Source organism: Diadema antillarum, unplaced genomic scaffold (genome assembly GCF_040938485.1).
Source record: "Diadema antillarum isolate AM-2024a unplaced genomic scaffold, OU_Dant_1.0 seq00002022_RagTag, whole genome shotgun sequence".
Lineage (NCBI taxonomy): Eukaryota > Metazoa > Echinodermata > Echinoidea > Diadematoida > Diadematidae > Diadema > Diadema antillarum.
In genome coordinates this window covers 83,032-99,233 of record NW_027272677.1, presented here as the reverse complement: position 1 = coordinate 99,233, position 16,202 = coordinate 83,032, and the positions used below count along the sequence as shown (strand labels likewise).

The following is a 16,202-nucleotide window of genomic DNA, read 5'->3' as shown; positions in this document are numbered from 1 at the left end:
CCCAGCATTTAGCAAAGTAGACTAGGCTTTGATTTGATCCCATAATAAGTCTTGCTCACAATTATGGATTTACTCAATTTTCCAACAGGTGCAGCAACAAGTCCATGCCAATCTGCAGGCAGACGAAGATTCATTGGAGTACATCGAGAGTCTCATCATTTGCCTTCTCAACATGCTGTGTGCCGGCCAACCCCACAGCGTCCACGATGTGGAGGACCGCGTCAAGAAGACTTTCCCCAACCCCATTGACCAGTGGGCCATCAACGACGCTCGCTCCGCCCTCGAGAAGGGGCGCAAGAAGGCACCCCTGGTGCTGCCCGTCGACAAGATTCATCAGTTGTTGAGGGTGAGCCTTGCAGTTTCATTGTATCATGGCTTATGAATCCCTCTTATTTCCACCTTTCTCTTTGTATATTTCATGACTATGTGCTACAGGTACCAGGACAGCTAGGGAGCATCTTATCCATGTACTATCACATTTTGATTAATTTCATTCAATATCGAGGGACATTACCGTCAGAAAGACAATGTGTGGCTAGCAACAGCAAGGGGGGGGGGGGGGGGGGGGACTACTGCAGTAGATTACTTGTGAAGAGATTTGAAGGCTGATAGTGATACTGATTGAGATATGTAGGGAATGACAAACTTAAAGCCAGAAAATTGCATCATTTGTTGCTTGCCACACGACAGCTTGCCACACAGCACATTGCCACCATCCCTAGGTCCATAGCTAAACTTGACAACCACAGGTATGGAAGCAGGATGGGTGGGTTGTTGCAGTGATCAGTACAATAAGAACAAGAACAGAGATGTAGGAATGCTGTACAGGTGGTGTGGACTGTTACAGCCACATGATTTGTGTATAGCTTTAAAGGGGAAATTCCCCCCCCACCCCCCCCCCCCCCCCCCCAAAAAAAAGCAAGGTCGATATGATAGATACAAATGGACACCATGCCCCCTGGAGGTGCCCCCAAAGCCCCTCAAGGTTGCTACATGTATGTTCTTCTGTCAGTTCTGAGGTAACAGTCTGCCAGAATGTGTTGAATATAAACTTGCAGCATTTGAGTGAGTGCTAGGCCCACTGGGTCTCTTGTTTTTATTTGCTGATTTTTTTTTCTCACACTTTCACTGATCTACTATTTTGTTGTTGATATTTCCATTTTCATACAAAGCAGCACATCAAGATTTACTTTCCCTTTGAATGTGACCCCCCCTCAAAAAAAAAGAAGAACTAGAGATTGTAATTTGTCATCACTGACAAATTAAGGTGATCCGATTTTTTTTTTAAATCAATGATTCGAGGTCTGATCGCAATAGGCAACACCATACAGGTTTCATCTGTATTTAGAGACATTGGTTGTGTGATGTTTGGATTCTCATTTAGAAAAGGCAGTCAAATCTGTCATCTTTGGTTCCAAATTCTGTATACACTAGATAACGAAGATACAGCAACAAATATATAATTTAGGCATGACCATACAGGTTTCATCTGTGTTTAGGGACATTCGCCGTGTGATATTCGGAATCTCATTTAGAAAAGCGAGTCAGATCTGCCATCTTTGGTACCATATTCCGTATAACACGTCATAATAAAGAGACAGAATGAAGTATATTTGACCACTGACCTCACTTTGCACAGACATGAAGGCATCTAAGCAAAATGTGGTTATTTTGTAAAATGATTCTTGTAACATGGTCTTTGCGTGTGCAAAATATGGGAGAGATAGGACATGTATTCACCAAGATACAGGATAAAACATTTATGACCTTTGACCCTAATTTACATACCCAAGATGGTGTCCGATCAAGTAATTGTTATTTTATGAAATAATGTACGTGACATGAACAAAACATGTGCAAAATATGGGATTAATAGCCATTGTTGTTGTCCATCTATTGCACAGAAAGTAGTAGAAAGAAAGAAAAATAAAGAAAAAATTATGTTATTTTTATAGAAATTTGAAGGAGAAGCATGAAAAAACCAGAAAAAGATAAAGTTAGGAAAGGAGATTAAGACTAACTACAGAAAAAAAAGGAAAAAAAGTGTTCAAAAAAAAAAAACTGGCAGGGGTGAGCATCGAACCAGGGACCTTAGGATTACGAGTCGGATGCGCTATGCAATGACCTATTTCATGCTCCATAGGCCCTGTGTATTAAGCAAAATGACGCTGCATCGAAGCCACATGCAATTTTTCAACCAAGTTTTTCGATGTGATACCAACGTTGTATGAAAAAATGGAGGTCACACTTACGATAGCCCAAAGTCTCAGCTACAACATACTAAAATCTGGGAGAAATTCACCGAAGCATAGGTGAGCTAGTGCTCGAAAAAGAGAGTCATGTCAATTTTCACTGCCAGAAAAACTGCTCTCCCATAGAGATAACACGTAAACTGGTCAAATTTTACAAGGATACTTTCAATCCATTTTTACGAGGTGATGACGTTATTCAATCAAAATGTTGTTATTACATTGATGAAAGAACATTTCATAAGCTACAACATACTGAAATCTGGGTGAAAATTGGCGAAATTTAAGTGAGATACGCTCGAGTGAATTTGAAATTTGATGACGTCATTTGGAAAATTTACTTTGTTTACTTTATTAAGAAATTTGATATCTTTTAATCATTTTTTCAGTATCGCCAACCCATGAAATGACATGTACAACTCATCAGCTTTCAGAATATGTCAAGAAAATGGGGGATCACCGTCCATCCTGACGAGTAAAATCCGATTTAAAATTGGCGGTTTTTTGGCATAGTTGCACAATGTATCCCCATTGACGCACGCGCGGAATTTTGAATTTGACGGGCCCGTATGACGTCATATTGAGTCGGATCGACTTGAAACTTGATAGAAATATTCCTTGACATTGTGGACATCCGATCCGTGTGAAAAAACTGAAAATTTCTATTGCATATGAGATGTGCGTTTGTATATGCGCGCGCGCGTACGCGTCCGTCCGATTTTATCAATTTTTCAAAAAATGCTCCAAATGGTCTGAAACGTGTGCAAAAAAAAATTGAGCTCGATTTGAGCATACAAATATTTCAACGCGCGCGTACGCGCACGTACCAAGAGAAAATGTGAATTTTGAGAATATGAGTAGAATGCGCATAACTTGAAATATATGTGACGTAAATTTCATTGAAAAACTTCATTCCATTAATGAGATATGATTGAGAATGTGTTTTCATATAATGACGTCATAGTGACGTCACGGTCGACTGATCACTTTGATTTTAGTTCGATTGCCGTCTTTGGGACACGATACATACATGGTATAAGTTTGAACTTGATAGGCAGAGTACTTTCTGAGCTAACCTCTGCACAACTTTTGGGGAGAAATAAAGAAAGAAGAAGAAGAAGAAGAAGAAGAAGAAGAAAGAATCCGTACAGATACAATAGGTGATCCGAGAGGATACTCGGATCACCTAAAAAAAAAAAGAAGCCCACTAGAGAAAGCAGTATGCTTTGTCTGGGGAAGTTTTCATTCAGGGCAGTATTTACTGGGCTGTGCAAGTGACAAACAATCTGCAGATGTGAATATACTGGCAAACACAATGAGCGTGTTTCTACTGAGAGCACCTCACATCCCTGGCATCGCCACGAATTTTGTCCAACGCAGCACCTCGTATTTTACGACCACTCGAGCTGTTTCTACTGAGCGATAAAATGCGAGGTGATGCAAAGGTGACGTGCAAATGCGGCGATTCCGGAAGTCAGGTATTTTTAAGTCACAGATTGGGTCACGCGCGCACTGCCTGACAATATAAAATGAAATACTAAGTAACGCGGTGTAAAATCAAAGTAAGTGATGAGGGCTTAGTAATGCAATAAGTTAGGCTGTTAATCATGCGAACAATAGACGATGAATGCCACAATTCACATGTAACGTAACGTATAGGGCCTATAACACGTACACAAGCGAGTTGGTACAAACAAATGATGCGAACACGGTCGCTGTGTGTACACACGTATTTTGTACACATGTGTCGAAGGAGTGAGTGCGATGAACCAATTGAAAAGTGCGGGGGAAAATTCTAGACGTCCGATACACCACGAATTTCGCTACCCGGTGTGTTTCTACTGAGAATCGTCCTTCGCGTCACCACGCATCGACCACCTCAATAGATGGACGACGGAGCACCTCGCATCACCCGGCATCGGCCACTACCCGATCTGTTTCTACTGAGGAAAAATTTGAGGTGTCACCACGCATCGGCCGGTATCGGCCGGCATCGGCCGGTATCACCACACATCGGCTGGCATCACCTCGAATTTTCGTCGCTCAGTAGAAACACGCTCTATGATACCAACTGTGGTACTGTACGAGTGATTCTGGGAATTGCAGTCCAAGTCTGGGTCGCAATACCTGGAGGCAGAAGCCATGTATATTATGTAGATTGTCTCTTCACTGGAAAAACAAGTTCTCCAAAACAGTGTTGTTTGGAGGGAGGGCTTTGGCAGTTCCAAGTAATGTTGCTGCCTCAACGCACAGACACAGATGTAAATGATTAGGCCTACATGTATGTAAGTGTGTAATCGAAGCTGAACTTGATAAAACCTGGGAATTGCACGTGTGCATGCCATTTGTCAAATTGCATCTTCTGAATGCCAAAATTTTAAAGAAAGAACCTCAAATACACCTGCCATACTTGGAAATGTGGAAATACTGAGGTAATTGTTCAGTCTTTCATACCTTGGAGGAGAAAGGGTAAGGGAAGAAACACGTGGGCGCATCTTTTGTGTTTAACATCCCATTGCCAAGCTCTCGGAGAAGGTACCTCAAATACACTTGCCAGACATCACAGGCATTGATTTACTTTCATTGTGTCCCATTTCAAAAACAAAAATGTGAATAGAGATAACAGTAACATGCACATGATTGTGCTGGGATGTACGCATGGGCATGTCTTTTGTGTTACATTGTGATTCTGACTGCCAGGGAGTAAGATAAGCAACCTCCATTACATCTCTCATACTTTCATTGTCCAAAACATTTATTTGCAGCAAATGTGGTGGCTTAGATTCTTTGCTTCCTTGTTTCAAAAGTTGTTTGTTTTATTGAGTTAAATCACAATAAAAGAAGCAATCACCCAAAGAGAAAGTTGCTTTGAATACAAACCTGTATAATAATGTAGATTATTAGGTAGAATTTTAAGGAGAATCACTCAAAAAGAGAGAAAGTTCTGACTTGGTCAGTCACCATGCCAATAAAACTCCCCATGGACTCCTTTGTCTGGAATCTCAAAAAGTATGGTCAGGCTGGCAAAAGATCGAAAAGTTTAACCCGTTGAGGATGAGTCCCTGGTATGCTTGGGCAGGGGTATATGGGAAATGGGTATTGTAGCAAAATCAGCCTGTCCTCAAGGGGTCAAGATTGCGAAGTCTTCATGATCTTTTGTTGTCTGGTCACACTGGCAGCCAAACTTCTTGATCTTTGGATCAAGTTGGGATCAAGAAGTTTGGGTCATTAGTGCGCATGTGCAAGTAGAAAGAAAGAGCGCGCTGTCTGATGGCTCGTGATTGTGACGAAACAATGAACACCTGCACAACACAATAGCCATGCACTTCTGAGGCACCGCCTGCAAACAGGTGGTGGACTGGTCACACAACAAAGATCGCGAAGTTTCAGTTTCTAGTGGTCACACTGGCAAAAGATCGAGAAGTTTGGCAGGGATTGGGGAAAATATCCCTAGGTGGATTGGGAAGTTTTGCGGGAAGTTTACGGTCACACTGGTAAAACTTCGAGATCCTAAAGATCGCGATCTTGAACGTCTAGATCTTTTGCCAGTCTGACCGCGCCTAATATGACTGCAGAAAAGATTTCTCCCTGAACTTGGTATGCAGCTACTTTCAAATGTTGTGAAACTGCACACCGATGTCTTCTCTGAACTGATTGTGTGAAATATACATTAATCTCAATATGCTACATGCGAGATTATTCCAGTGTAATGAGAATGATATTATATAAAGTATATGATTTAAGCAAATTTGCATTCTTGATATTGGGCAAATCTTATTGGCATGACAATAGCATGTAATGGTTCGAAAGGAAACTGTATGTTGGTGAGAGTATTGCTGTGACTAAAAAGAATGACAAATGACCAGCTGATCTGTGAAAGTCTGAGTGAAAGTATATGGTGGTAATAAAGAAAATATATGATAACCACTTTATTTGCGATATGTCAGCTAACCCCAATGTCTCAAATTCCATTCCAAGCAGTCCTCGTGATGGCGTGATGATGATTTCTCTGATGCATTGTGTAGGGAATTCATTTGAAGGATGGCATCGATGTGTTGTGCTATGTTAGGGTTTCCAGCAGATTTTACAAGTCTCCCTGATTCCACAGGAGGATCTACGAAAACCTTCAAGTCCTGGCATAAAGACACAAATGCTTCCGAAATGTGGGTATTACTTTGGCCTTTTGAGTTGGATGTAATACAGAAGTATCAGCGTGATTCCCCTTTGGAATCTTCCGAAGTTTGATGTGGGAACGTTGGCAGCCCAGTTAACTTTGTTTTTAGATGTGAGACACCAAATCAGATCCTGCTCAAAAGGCTTCCTCAAAGTGTAGTTAATGTCAGTGAATTTTAATGTTTTGAGGGTTGCCCTGTGATTTGGCATCACAGCCACATGCTTTCTCTCTCAAAGGTGCATGTGGTGCATATATATTCTGTCAGAAAGTTGGCATTTGGAGTATTCTCCTATGTAGTTCCCCTCTAATTAGTCATGTTGTGTGCAGTAGGTGACAGCGTGGGATTCATCCCCACCTCATTCTCTGCCATGTGTCGGTGAACTTATTTTTGGAAGTTTTCTTAGAATGTCACCTGATCATTGCAGCTATTTCTGAGACATATCAAGCCTCTATGACAAGTACCCTCTCATTGAGACATTATAAATAAGCTGCTGGCAGAACTGTCTCCGTGCCAATCATTTCATACATGTATGTAGTGACCATTACATAGACAGCTTATTTCTCAGAAGCACAGTCTCCCCCCCCCCCCCCACCCCCCCACCACCACCACTTACCATACATCCATGCATGTATCCCAAGTCACACAGGCTTCTTCCCTTTAGTCAGTGTAAGCATTTTGTTTTTGTTTTTGTTTGTTTCTTGGGGGGGGGGGGGGTTATTGTTTTTCATCCAGGTCATGGATTTTCCCAGGCTTTCCCCGGTTATACTACAGGATTCTAGGAAAGAAACTGAAACCAGCCTCTGGCTTTGTTTGGTGCTGTACCTGGGAATCCCTGGGGCTGATCATTCTCATTCTCCTATAATTAGTAAGGAAAGCCTGCTGACTGCCTTCAGTGGCTGGCATTCCACCAGCCTCATGTACTATTTTCCTTGTTTATGCTATTCAGGGCTGCACACTAACCATATTTTTTCTCTCCTGGTCTGACCTGTCCCAGTCCCTTGCTTCAAGTTGATTAACACAGGCTAATTCGATGCTTATTTACGTCAATACAGGACAATTTGTCAATCAGTTGCAATAGAAGAAATTATTGGTCCTGATCTTTTGTCGCCTAGCCCAACAATGTCATTTCGTTTGACTAGTCATGTTGGACCAGCAAATTTGGCAATTGCCCAAAACTTACTGGCCCAACAGTGATTTTTACTGGTCTGGGACTGTCGGACCAGTGCCAGTTTGAAGCGTTGTGCTGTGTATGTACACCACGTTCCTTCCGGCCTCGTTTGCCTGAAACGTAGTAAGCCATCAGTAGGTGCGATATTCTCCTTTTTCCCCTCTGTATTCTAGTCTTGTTCATTCCAGTCCTCGCTCCAGTGAACATGTAGCTATCAGACGCCATTCTCACGTCTTGTCAGGCTAGACAACACATATATCCCGTCGCGTCTTACTATGGAGCACCTCCAAGTTTCGTTACGGCTTATTACGTGCTGTCACATTTTGTTGCGTTCACCCCTTTGTAGCTCACCAGAGCCAAAGGTTCAAGTTAGCTATTGTGATCATTCGTCGTCAGTCGTCCAAAGTGAGTAAACTTTTTTACATTTTCATCTTCTTTTTGAAAACCCCAAGATGGATTTTTACCAAACTTGGTAGGGAACATCCCTAGGGGGACAGGATCTTGTTCAAATGGGCAATGTGCCAAATTTTCACAATTTTTAGATTTTTAGATGCTTAAATTTGTCTTCAAACTTTGCATGCATAGTCACAGAATACTGTATGTACATATACAATTGGGCACAAACAAACAAACAAAACACTGTTGAACTTCTGCATCTATAAGAGGTTACATTTTCTGCAGGATTTTATCAGTTTGTCAATTTTGACATGATGTGAAGAATGTTGCACAAGTAAGCTAAATCCCTGTGAAGACAAGCCTTACACAATTACTGCATTGTCAAGGTGTAGGTACTTGAATTGGATATCTTAAAAAATGAATACTTGTCTTATTTAGTCAAAAGAAAAAAGTCCCTACCACCACCTTCGAGCTGCTCCTGGGCTTCTTTGCTATTAGTCCATGACGGTAAAAATCGATGACACATATTTTCCCATGTGGATATGACTGTTTTGTAGCAGGGTTCAGTGAATGGACTATTACTGTAGAAATGGTAGGGAAACATCCACAAATTTTGCTGCAGTGAACATGTAATGGCTTTTTGCTACCATGACAATGTCTGAGAAGCACACCAAATGGGTGTAGCCTGAGTTTTGACCTGGAAATATATATTTTAAAAAAATGCAGTCTGTGCCAGTCAGCTTTAATGATTGCTTGTGATCAGCACTGCCTTTATTCAGCCTCTCAGTGATCTTGACCTACATCGCCATGAAAGAATTGTGAAAATCTTCAACAATTGAAATGGAGAAGAAAAGAAAAAAAGATTTTCGGGTCAGCGAAAATCGGTGCCACTACCCATGATATGCAAGTGGCCCAGATTTGTCATTTACACTATGCAGGTGACTTTTTGGTACCATACCTGTTTCTGCATAGTGCAGGAACCAAGTGCAGAAGGTATATTGCTTTTAAGTCTGAGCCTTTCATTTTGATTGTTTATTTCTTGGCATATACGTAGAAGTTACATACTCATTGTCTAATTTTTTCCCAAGCTGTTGTTAGAATTTCACAGAGCGAGACAGAACAACAAAATGTTACTCATGGGAGCATGTGTATTGCGAAATGGTGATTCTTTCTGGGTAAGAATGAATGTACATGTTATGTGGGAAGTATAAGTGATTTTCCACATGATTGCAATGAACCAGGATATATGTATGTGTGAGAGTTAATTCTCACCCCACATCCATAGGATGAGGACTGCTGAAGGGACTTGTTATGTCCAGAGACTTGAGTCATCGATAGTGAGCTGCCCGGTGTTTGGATGCCCTGATATTCCGGGAAAAGTGAGGATGACTCGTCGTGTGCCATCACTCGGCTTGCATCATTACCAGAAATAACTCTCATTCAAAATGGAATGAAGGGAGTGGCGTTAACAGCGACATCATTTGTTGATCGAAGCGTTTAATCTCCACTAATTCAAATTGCATTGTGTTTTGTGTGATAAGTGTGCTTGTGTGTTGTGGATGGAAACCCTTGATCTGCTTATGATTACTCTTTGTATACATTCTGTGATATAAGCCCACAGTAGGCTGGTCTTTTTTGCCTGTCATCACTTGCAAATATGCACATGAACAGGCATTTTCAGACAATCTATGGAGGTACTAGAAGCCCAAATTTTAATGTCCATGGTTATGTGGAATCAGGAGAGAGACATTGTTGTGCACATTATTATCAGCAATGTCACCAGCATGCTAGGTTATAAAAAGGGGATAGATGATGCAGCGGGAGGAACAGGCAGAGAAAGAGAGGGAGAGAGAGAGGGGGAGAGGCCGGGAGCATCCTACGGCAGAGCATCCTACGATGAATCATCCTCACCGCGACTGCATTCCGCCCCCACATGTCACCACCGTTATGTCGGAGGCTCTTGTCTCCTCTGAGGTCACTAGCCTTCCGTGTGTATGTGTATGTGTGAGTGTGTGCGCTGATCAGCGAGCGAATGAGCCGAGTGAGTCAAACTGGGGGATGGATATTTATGAAAAGCAGATATCTGATTGCAGAAAAACCTAAACGGATATTAGAGGCCAAAAATAGAGGGTATCATGTACCTTGTCTGTGGCTAGTGGAGCCTTCCATAGTGACCCACACACACTACAGCCAAGACTGGGTATCATCATGTATCCAGTCTGTGGTGGAAGTTTCTTTGTTTGGAGTCCTAATGGCTTTCTTGTGTGGGTCTGGTGAGTGTTAAAATGAATGAATGTGATGTTTTTGTTCTACAGGGGAATTCAAATGCATGTTTGCTGCGGATCAGACATCGGAAGTATACAAATTTATACTAGGCTGTCTTTGTGTACAAGAAATTGAGGCAAGTGTGAGGCATGAAAAAATGCTGGAATTGTGAGTCTGTGAGGTAACATACATTCTGTAATGAAATGTAATGAGTGTGCCCATGTGTAGGAAGAGGCTAGTCATGTATATATGTAGTTTATGAAATGAAGTATAACACTGATGAACAATACCCATTTGTGGGAATTATCAGACATAAACAGTTCTCTATGTAAACATTGAGCACTTTATTCCTTTGATACTGCTTTTGTTAACATTCACTTGCAGCATTTAAGTTGTGTGTATTGTGTGTACTCTTCCGAAGCTCATATTTCCTTGTTACACAAATAAAATAGGGGCCTCGGAATATGACCACGAAGAAGATGTAAGAGAGGTTTTGCATGATTTCTCGAAGAATACACTCACACACACACTCAAAAATTGACATAGATTCAGTCCGAAAACAAGAAATGTTATTGCCTGTTTGGATACTCTCTAATTCTACTGTTCTGTGAGAGTGAATACAATGTGAAACTGGCCCAACATGGACAGAAAGAACAATGACACTGCCAGTGTAGTGAAAGTACCACACATCCTAGGCTTCACAGAATTAATCTTCAAAAGAAAGAAAAAGATAAGACAACAGAATCTAGCAGCAATCTGAAACTTCTCCAGGGACCCCATTAACACAGGCTCCCAGCTCTTGAAGTTGACACATGAGTTCTATTTTTAGCTGTTGAATTTGCTAATGATTGATCTTTGACATACTGGCACAATAGACCTTACACAACTCATTTGGTAATGTGTACCTACCAGAAATAACCTGCCTCATTTATTATGTGTATAGAATTCAGTCTTGTCTTGTGCTTTTAACCCACAGTTGGTTTCTCTTTAGCACTTTTTTTTTCCTTTCTTGAAAGTGGAGTGAGCAGTATGGATTATGAAACACCATGAATCTGTTACATTCCAATGTTTATCCATAAGGATTAGTCTTAAGATACAAATTCAAAACAAAGTTCCCAGTGAATAGGAAAAAAAAAAATCTGATTCCACGTAGATGTGACGTTGAATGCATCACTATGCAACTAGCAGGAAAGTGGTAGCCTGAACTTCAGCAGGGAAAAGTGTTTTTTTTTTAAATCTATTTTTCTAGGGAATTGGTCAAGGTTGCCCCGCACAATGTTTGGAAATGTCATCAATAGTTGCAGAAGGCCATATGAGTGACGCATGAGCATGCTTTCAGTCAGAGTCTGCTTAGGGGCCCTTCTTCAAACTGTATAGGAGTTTGTGACATGGGTAGGAAATTTTGTAATCTTATTTCTCTAGGAATGTTCACGTTATGAACGCTGGTGTTCTTTGCACATTGCATCTTGCATTTTCAGTGCAATTTTGTTCAGGTATTTTACATTATACAATGAATATGAAGCTGATAACTATTGTCACATCATGACTTATTTTTTTTGTTTTTGTTTTTGTTTTTTGGCCATGTACTGTTTGCATTTATTTCACAAGCAGGTTATTACGCTTTATAGAAATGGTTCGTACCTGTTTGATTGTATGTTATTTTGCAGCAAGCCAAATTAGTTAATTACATACATCACTTTTAGACAAGTGGTATATTATATTTCTGATGTTCAAAATGCTCGTTGCTGTCCACCATGGATTTATGTGGTCAAATTCCATATGGTCTTGTGAATATGCTTCTGTTCATTTCTGTTTGTATTATAAAGACATTTTCACTTTTGTTTAGGATGAAAACTTGCTGCATTGTAGTGGGATTACATAAAACAAATGTGACTCCATACAGGAAGATTTGACCCAAGAGAGCAGAAAATCCAGTCACCTGATCTATTTGTTTGTGTTCTTGTGTTTCACTCCTAATAGGAGGTGCTTGGTTACCGTGTCGACTACCAGGTCTCTCTCTATCTCGTAGCTGTCCTGGAATATATTGCTGCTGACATCCTAAAGGTGAGACTCGACTTTTGCACGCTCTACCTGAAAGGAGGAATGATCGCTCTCTCCTTACACAAAAGATACCTCTTCTCAAAAGTTCTGCAAACGTGTTAAGCATTTAATGAAAGCAGGAGAATATTACGCAGAGGGGTAAAGGTTGAGGTGTGAATTGTCTTCAATTTTTTTCCCTCTACAAATGAAATTTGTGAGATCGCAACCGCTGATCTAAAATGTAACAAACATGTCGGAAAAGGAACTGCGGGACTCAAACCTGTTAAGCTGCTATTGATCAAGACTGTCTTTCATTTGTTTGAATTTATCCCCTCCGATTTTGTTTGCAGAAGAATTGGAAGGTTGCTACCAGAGAATAGAGCTCACAAAAGCCCGTGTCTTTTTTTGTATTTCGTTGGATGTGATATTATGTTGATATCCAGTGTATGAAATTGATTAGGGCTGTTATTTAGAAAGTTGCTTTAAATGCATCCAGCAGAGATTTTAAAAGCTACGCCTGTAAACCTTGTGCAAGTCATTGTTAGTGGCTTAGGAAGATGCCTGTGCCCCACATGTGTTTCAGCATATCCACCAGTATGTGGAGATGCTTGACCCCTCAGATATGTTTGATAGACTATGTGTAGCCATCCAGGTATTATGTAGAGAGCAACCTGTCTAGAGTAAGCTAGTCTTAACAAATATGTACCATACCTGTAGGATCTACAGTTGAACTTGCCTTTTGTTCCATTTATGGGACACATATTTGGTGGTCTTTTTAGACAAATAGTTGTTGTAGATGGATTAAAGGGATGGTACAGTATTGGTGGAGATGAGAATTGGGCTTTTAACTTTTTGCGAGATACCAAGAAAACACTTATGATATAGTACAGAGCATACCATTTCAAGAGGAATTCAAAGTTTATTTGATGAAAATCGGGTTTCGAATGACTGAAACATCCAAAAACAAAGTAAAACAAAGCTATCGTAATAAAGTGTGGGTCCCACATATATATATATACTTCCGTAGAAAAGGTAGTATCATGTTGCTATTTGTATCTCAGAAGCATAGTAATGGAGGGAAATGTATCTTCTTTGGCTCTGATTAAAAGGGCTTTCACATGAGATGCAGTTTCACTGGCAGAAAGTAACACAGAATTTTAAAGGTGGTGGCTACTATATGCTGCAAAATATTGTTCACCTGTATCAGACAGGTGACCACTGTACAAGTTTTTCTTGAAGGAAAAGGAGGGGGGCGTGAGAGGTTGAGTGACCTCATAATGCAGGTGGCTTGTATAGACGGGTAAACTCTTAAGCCCTTACTGTGGCAACATAGTGACGGAGAACAAAATCAGAGACTCCAACTCTCCCGCTTTCGACGGGAGATCTCCCACCGAAAGCCCATTTTTGCAAAGTCTCCCGTTCTCCCGCTTGAGATTTACTTTCTCCCACCCTGGCTCCGTGTCTCCTGCTTGAAATGATTTTTTACTTAGTTTCATCATGTAGAAAAATAAGCCTTAGAGAGCACGAGAGAGCATTTAGAACCCTATAGAGCTTCGAGGGCACTGGACCCCGGCTGCAAGGAACTTGCGCTTTGCGCTAGTGATGGTATTTTTAACAACAATTTTGGTAACCTGCAACATATGTCAAGTGCTGCTGTTTCAGTAAATGTACTCCAAGCACATCAAGTTGGAGTCTCCCGTTTGCTAGGGGTTTCAGGCGGGAGAATCTCCAGATCAGAAGGTGCTAGGGGTTGGAGTCTCTGCAAAATTCCTGTAAAATTCCAATAAAACTACGGGAGAGATCGAGGGGTTCCGTTTTAACAGACTTATACCCCTTTCAGTAACCCTCCTGGCTCAGGCCAGGCCCAAGCTAAGTCGTAAAATTTTTAGTTTATGAATGGGTTTTTGGCCCGCGCCAGGCGCGGACTATTTTGGCGCTGCTGCAGCCTAGCACCAGGTGCGGGCCAGGCTCAAGCCTGGCGCTGATCGAAGAGTTTATGAACGGTAGCAGCGCCAAGCCTGGCGCTGATCGAAGAGTTTATGAACGGTAGCTGCTAGCAGCGCCACTCTCGGGCCCAAATTTCTTGCACGGTCAAAGTCACAATTACTGGCCGTGCCTCCGCCGGAGTGCGTGTTCAGTTACCGTGGTAGCTATCCCCTACATGGCTGAGTTCGTGAATGGGTCATTGTCAAAGTAGCGCTGCTCTGCTATGGTTACTGAATGCAATTTTTACTGCTTGGCGTGGGCCAATTTAGCTTGGGCCAGGAGCTGGCCAAAAAGGCACGAGTTACTGAAAGGGGTAACTCACTGAAAACCTTACCCAGGTAGGTTTCCATGAAGGGGGTGTGTCCACTGATGCGACTAGCTCGCCTACCGGCCAGCAACGCCTATTGTTCTAGATTGTGCACATACAATCATTGATCTCAACTTCATAGAGATCAGTGGTTATAATTCATGCACGTGATTGGCACGCGGTGTGTCAATCATTCTCTGTCTGCAACGTTGTCCATGCAGGTTGAGTGTATCAAAGCAATGTTACCGCGGTTGCATTCTAACAGAAGAGTTGGCGGGGTTGTTAGGGCAATGCTAGGGTAGAATTTGGCCAAAGTTCCCGCGACAATGTCTGAGCAACATTTTACGGGGACCGCTTTAAAAGGCAAGGTGAAAAAAGATTACCCTGATGTTACCTGGATGTTGCCGTGGTAACTTTAGTATGAAAGACTGTTAAAATGGGGCTTGAAACAGGGTTGACTGTATGCAGCTACAGGCATGGGGGGGGGGGGGGGAGAATGTTCCCAGGTCCCTCTCTGTTTGGATTCAGAGCATCTATGAATTTAGGTCCAGGGTCCGTTTGGTATCCTGGAACTATCCATGGTTCTGACCTTGAATGCCCACCTTTGTTGTGTGATCCATTTTCATAATGCCTACACAAACTTTATTTCTGGGGTCATCTGGTTGTTGAAGGTTGTAAGAAGTGCACTAAGTTTGACCTTGTGAGTTCTTTGTCATGTTATCTGTATAAAGGGTATAACTTTGTATAAGGTGTGAGTTTATGAAGTGTCTACATAGAAGCTAAATGAAGTTACAGAGTCAAAATCTCATGATTTCAATTCAATTTTGTTTTCTGTGTAAACTGGGAAAGCAATAACACTTAAGATCTTTGTATCTACAATACCCATATGATCTTTTCTTAGTTTGTTTGTTTGTTTGTGTTTCTTTGTTTAAAAGGGTAATCATTGTTAATCCAGGGCTGTACACTAACTCATTTTTTCTACCTAGTCCAACCTGTCTGTCAGATCAGTAGGTACCCAGTTTTTCTGTTTTGTACAGGGCTAATCATCACATTTCAATCTATTGCTGCATAAATCTAATTCAAAAATTACTTTAATTGGGCTGTATGAAAAATTTTACAAATTTTAGCCTTGTTTCTGTGCAGAAAAGAAGGATAATTCTTCAAGGAAATATACAGTACTGGCTGAGGTGGGGATTCATGTTTTGAACATTCCTGAGTGAGATAATGAGAAACCTCTTACGAAACATGAAAGAGCATGTAATTTTAACAAGGATTCAACATTTATTTGACGATATTGGTTTTCACCCAATGGCTGAGATATCCCAAAAAGTGATAATAATAAAAGGCGACAGGCCACACCTTTTATTAGGATCTCTTTGTTTCACCTTGTTTTTGGATATCTCAGCCATTTCAAAACTGATTTTCATCAAATAAACTTTTGATACCCCTTAGAATTGCATGCTCTTTGACATCTAATAGTGTGGTTTCTGAATATCTCGCAAAATGTTAAAAGCTAAATCCTCACCTCAACCAGAACTGTACACACCCTTTAAACTGACGCAAGTATATTTGTGACTGTGCATCACAAAACAAACAAAAAGTCGCACGCCTTGATT

The 16,202-nt window shown here is 41.2% G+C and overlaps 1 protein-coding gene across 1 annotated transcript in view; it reads left to right on the top strand.

The window, feature by feature from the left end:
• Window positions 1-16,202, top strand: part of LOC139713647 (son of sevenless homolog 2-like) — a 57,216-nt gene that overhangs the window by 14,897 nt on the left and 26,117 nt on the right. The window contains 2 exon segments of the mRNA XM_071625355.1: window positions 89-346; window positions 12,234-12,317. Of these exon segments, the coding sequence (XP_071481456.1) occupies window positions 89-346; window positions 12,234-12,317 (342 nt within the window).